A 2452-nucleotide genomic window follows, 5' to 3' on the forward strand; every position below is an offset into this window, starting at 1 on the left:
AGTGAAAGCACCAGAGGCCGGCTCTTCAAGATATGCAAAATCTCCCCCGCAAAGCGATGGGAGTATTTTAAAATGAGGTCACGTGTTGTGATGGGTGCGCGTGCTTATGAACAGACCCTCGAATCCAGCGTCCTACGACCTGTCGTCAATGAAAAGGACAGACAGGGTGACACTGCTTCTCCACTTCCCCTTTTATTTTTATTTTTATTTAATGACAAGATCTCCTTTTTATTTTTTGGTGAGTAATGACAAGATCTCCTTAGTATATATAATTATGGTAATGCCTCCGTTAATCTATCATTGTCTACCCAAATCAACTTGCTTATGGGATCTGCTATTTTTTTTTTTTTTTTTCGGTTTAAGCAAATCAAATGCGAACAGAGTTTTATGTCGCTCGAACTCACGATCTGATACTTGCAAATAAAAAGACTATATTACTAAAGTAAATGATTTTAGGGATCTGCTACAGCAGACGTCGTTACGGCGTTTTGAAAAAAAAAGAAAAAAAAAAGTAAATGAAAAGAAGAACAAGGATATACGGTGGAGCCGGTTGGATATGGAGATGGATGGATGTGATTTAAAACGTGAAAACACTCTGTCTTGAGTTGGCCTCAGCCTCTGTATATTAACAGCCAACATTGGTTTCTCTCTCTCTCTCTCTCTCTCTCTCTGATCTTGAGAGGACTACTTAGTCTAGAGCGAACGAGCCTCCCTCGGAGATAAGGTCTCTCCTTTTTCGCAGGCTGTCTCGGATTCTCTCCTTTTCCATGTAAAAGAACCAGTCTTTCATGCTCTCACATTTTCTCTTCCAACACACTCACCTTTTCTCTTCTGTTTTTATTTTTATTTGACCCAACACAGAACCAATAATTCAGTGTTTGACTGATGATGATGATGATGTGTGCAGATCTCCGTAACTGGGTTTCTGGGGTTTTAAGGAGACGATGTCGAAAGCCGGAGCATTTGATCTGGCGTCTGGCCTCGGCGGCAAGATCGACAAAAATGACGTGCTCTCTGCTGTTGACAAGTAACTCTCCCCATTCAATTTCATCTCTCATTTTTCTCTATATTTGCATGATGATATTTTCTTTCTTTTACTATGTTTCTCTCTCTCTACATTCGATTAAGCTTGGGGGTTTTAATTCGATTTAACTATAATCTGTACTTACAATGTTGTTTTGGTCTGACCCAAGTAACACCAGAGTCAAGATCAAAGCTAATCTCTAAATTACGGCACTTGTAATCATGGAAAAACATACATGTTTTTGGTGATCTATGTTGTTTAGGGGAATTATTGGACAAGTCACGTGAGTGTGATGTGGTGTTGGTGAGAGTAACATGTCATGTTGGGGCTGCCCGTTCTCATGTTTTGGATGACTTTGCCCAGTCCCGTATACACTGTGCCTCAAGTTTCTATAGGTCCCCAATTCAGTGTGTGGTCCTCGTTTTCTTTTTCTTTTGGTATCCAAAAAAAGGTAGGGGAAAAAGAAATTGAGTTCTGGGAAAGTTGTGTTAAGTTTGATGATTCTTTGTTTAGTTGATTTGCAATTACACTGTTAATATGAGTCTGAATGGTAGTTGCCGTGTTATATTTCCTTTTCTATTTCTGGGTGATTTGCTGTCAGATCTACCTAAATTAAAAGGATGAAGCTTTATTTTTGGAACCTAGCTTTAGGAGGCAAGCAGCCCATGAAATGTAATCTTTTGCCAGATGGCAAATTACGCATGCGCTTTTTTAGTGCTGCTAGGAAAGGTTTAAATTTTATTTGCCTTTGCGCTCTTGGAACTCGATTAAATTACATTTTTCCTGTGTTTCAATACTAGTTTTAGCGGGTGTTATCCTTTGCTATAAATAATCAGTTAAATTATGAGTGAGTTTAAACTCTTGATATTCATGAGTTACGCATGTATTGAGGATTAAAGCCTAGGAATTCTTGCAAAGAGGTTTAATTAACAGTTGTTCGATTTGGGAGCATTTAGAAGGCTATGATGTTTCCCTCCACTCAAAATTACAAAAATCAAGTTTTTTTTTCTTTACCTATGTTTGTTATGAGATTGTCAATGCAGCTTGGTTAGTATACTTTGTAAACTGCAATTTTTGTTCAAGTGCTATAACATTGCGGTGTTCAACTTTTTCAATTTGATGCTAATACACCACAATGTTTAAATCATATAGTCTCTTCATGTTATATATTGAAACCAACCACCTGTTGTATGGGTTGTGACACAATAGGACTTCCAAGCAGCTGTTCATTTTTATAAAACTAGGAACCAATTCTTGACCCTCTTGTAATATAAAGTTCCAAGAAAAAAGAACCAGACATTCTCGTAACCTGTTTATTATATATATATATATATATATATACGTATTTTCTTCAGCTGCGGACGTCCGCACCAAACCATTGGTGCGGACGTCCGCAGCCGAGAAGGGCTGTATATATATATATATATA

The 2452-nt window shown here is 37.8% G+C and overlaps 1 protein-coding gene across 1 annotated transcript in view; it reads left to right on the plus strand.

The window, feature by feature from the left end:
* Nucleotides 1-642: 642 nt before the first annotated feature.
* The window catches only part of LOC101293342 (cycloartenol-C-24-methyltransferase-like), a 5343-nt gene continuing 3533 nt past the window's right edge, over nucleotides 643-2452 (plus strand). Inside the window, exons 1-2 of the mRNA XM_004307175.1 lie at nucleotides 643-769; nucleotides 908-1027. Coding sequence (XP_004307223.1) covers nucleotides 945-1027 — 83 coding nt within the window. The 5' untranslated portion in view covers nucleotides 643-769; nucleotides 908-944. The remainder of the gene's footprint in view (nucleotides 770-907; nucleotides 1028-2452) is intronic.

The sequence above is a fragment of the Fragaria vesca genome, linkage group LG7 (assembly GCF_000184155.1).
Source record: "Fragaria vesca subsp. vesca linkage group LG7, FraVesHawaii_1.0, whole genome shotgun sequence".
NCBI lineage: Eukaryota > Viridiplantae > Streptophyta > Magnoliopsida > Rosales > Rosaceae > Fragaria > Fragaria vesca.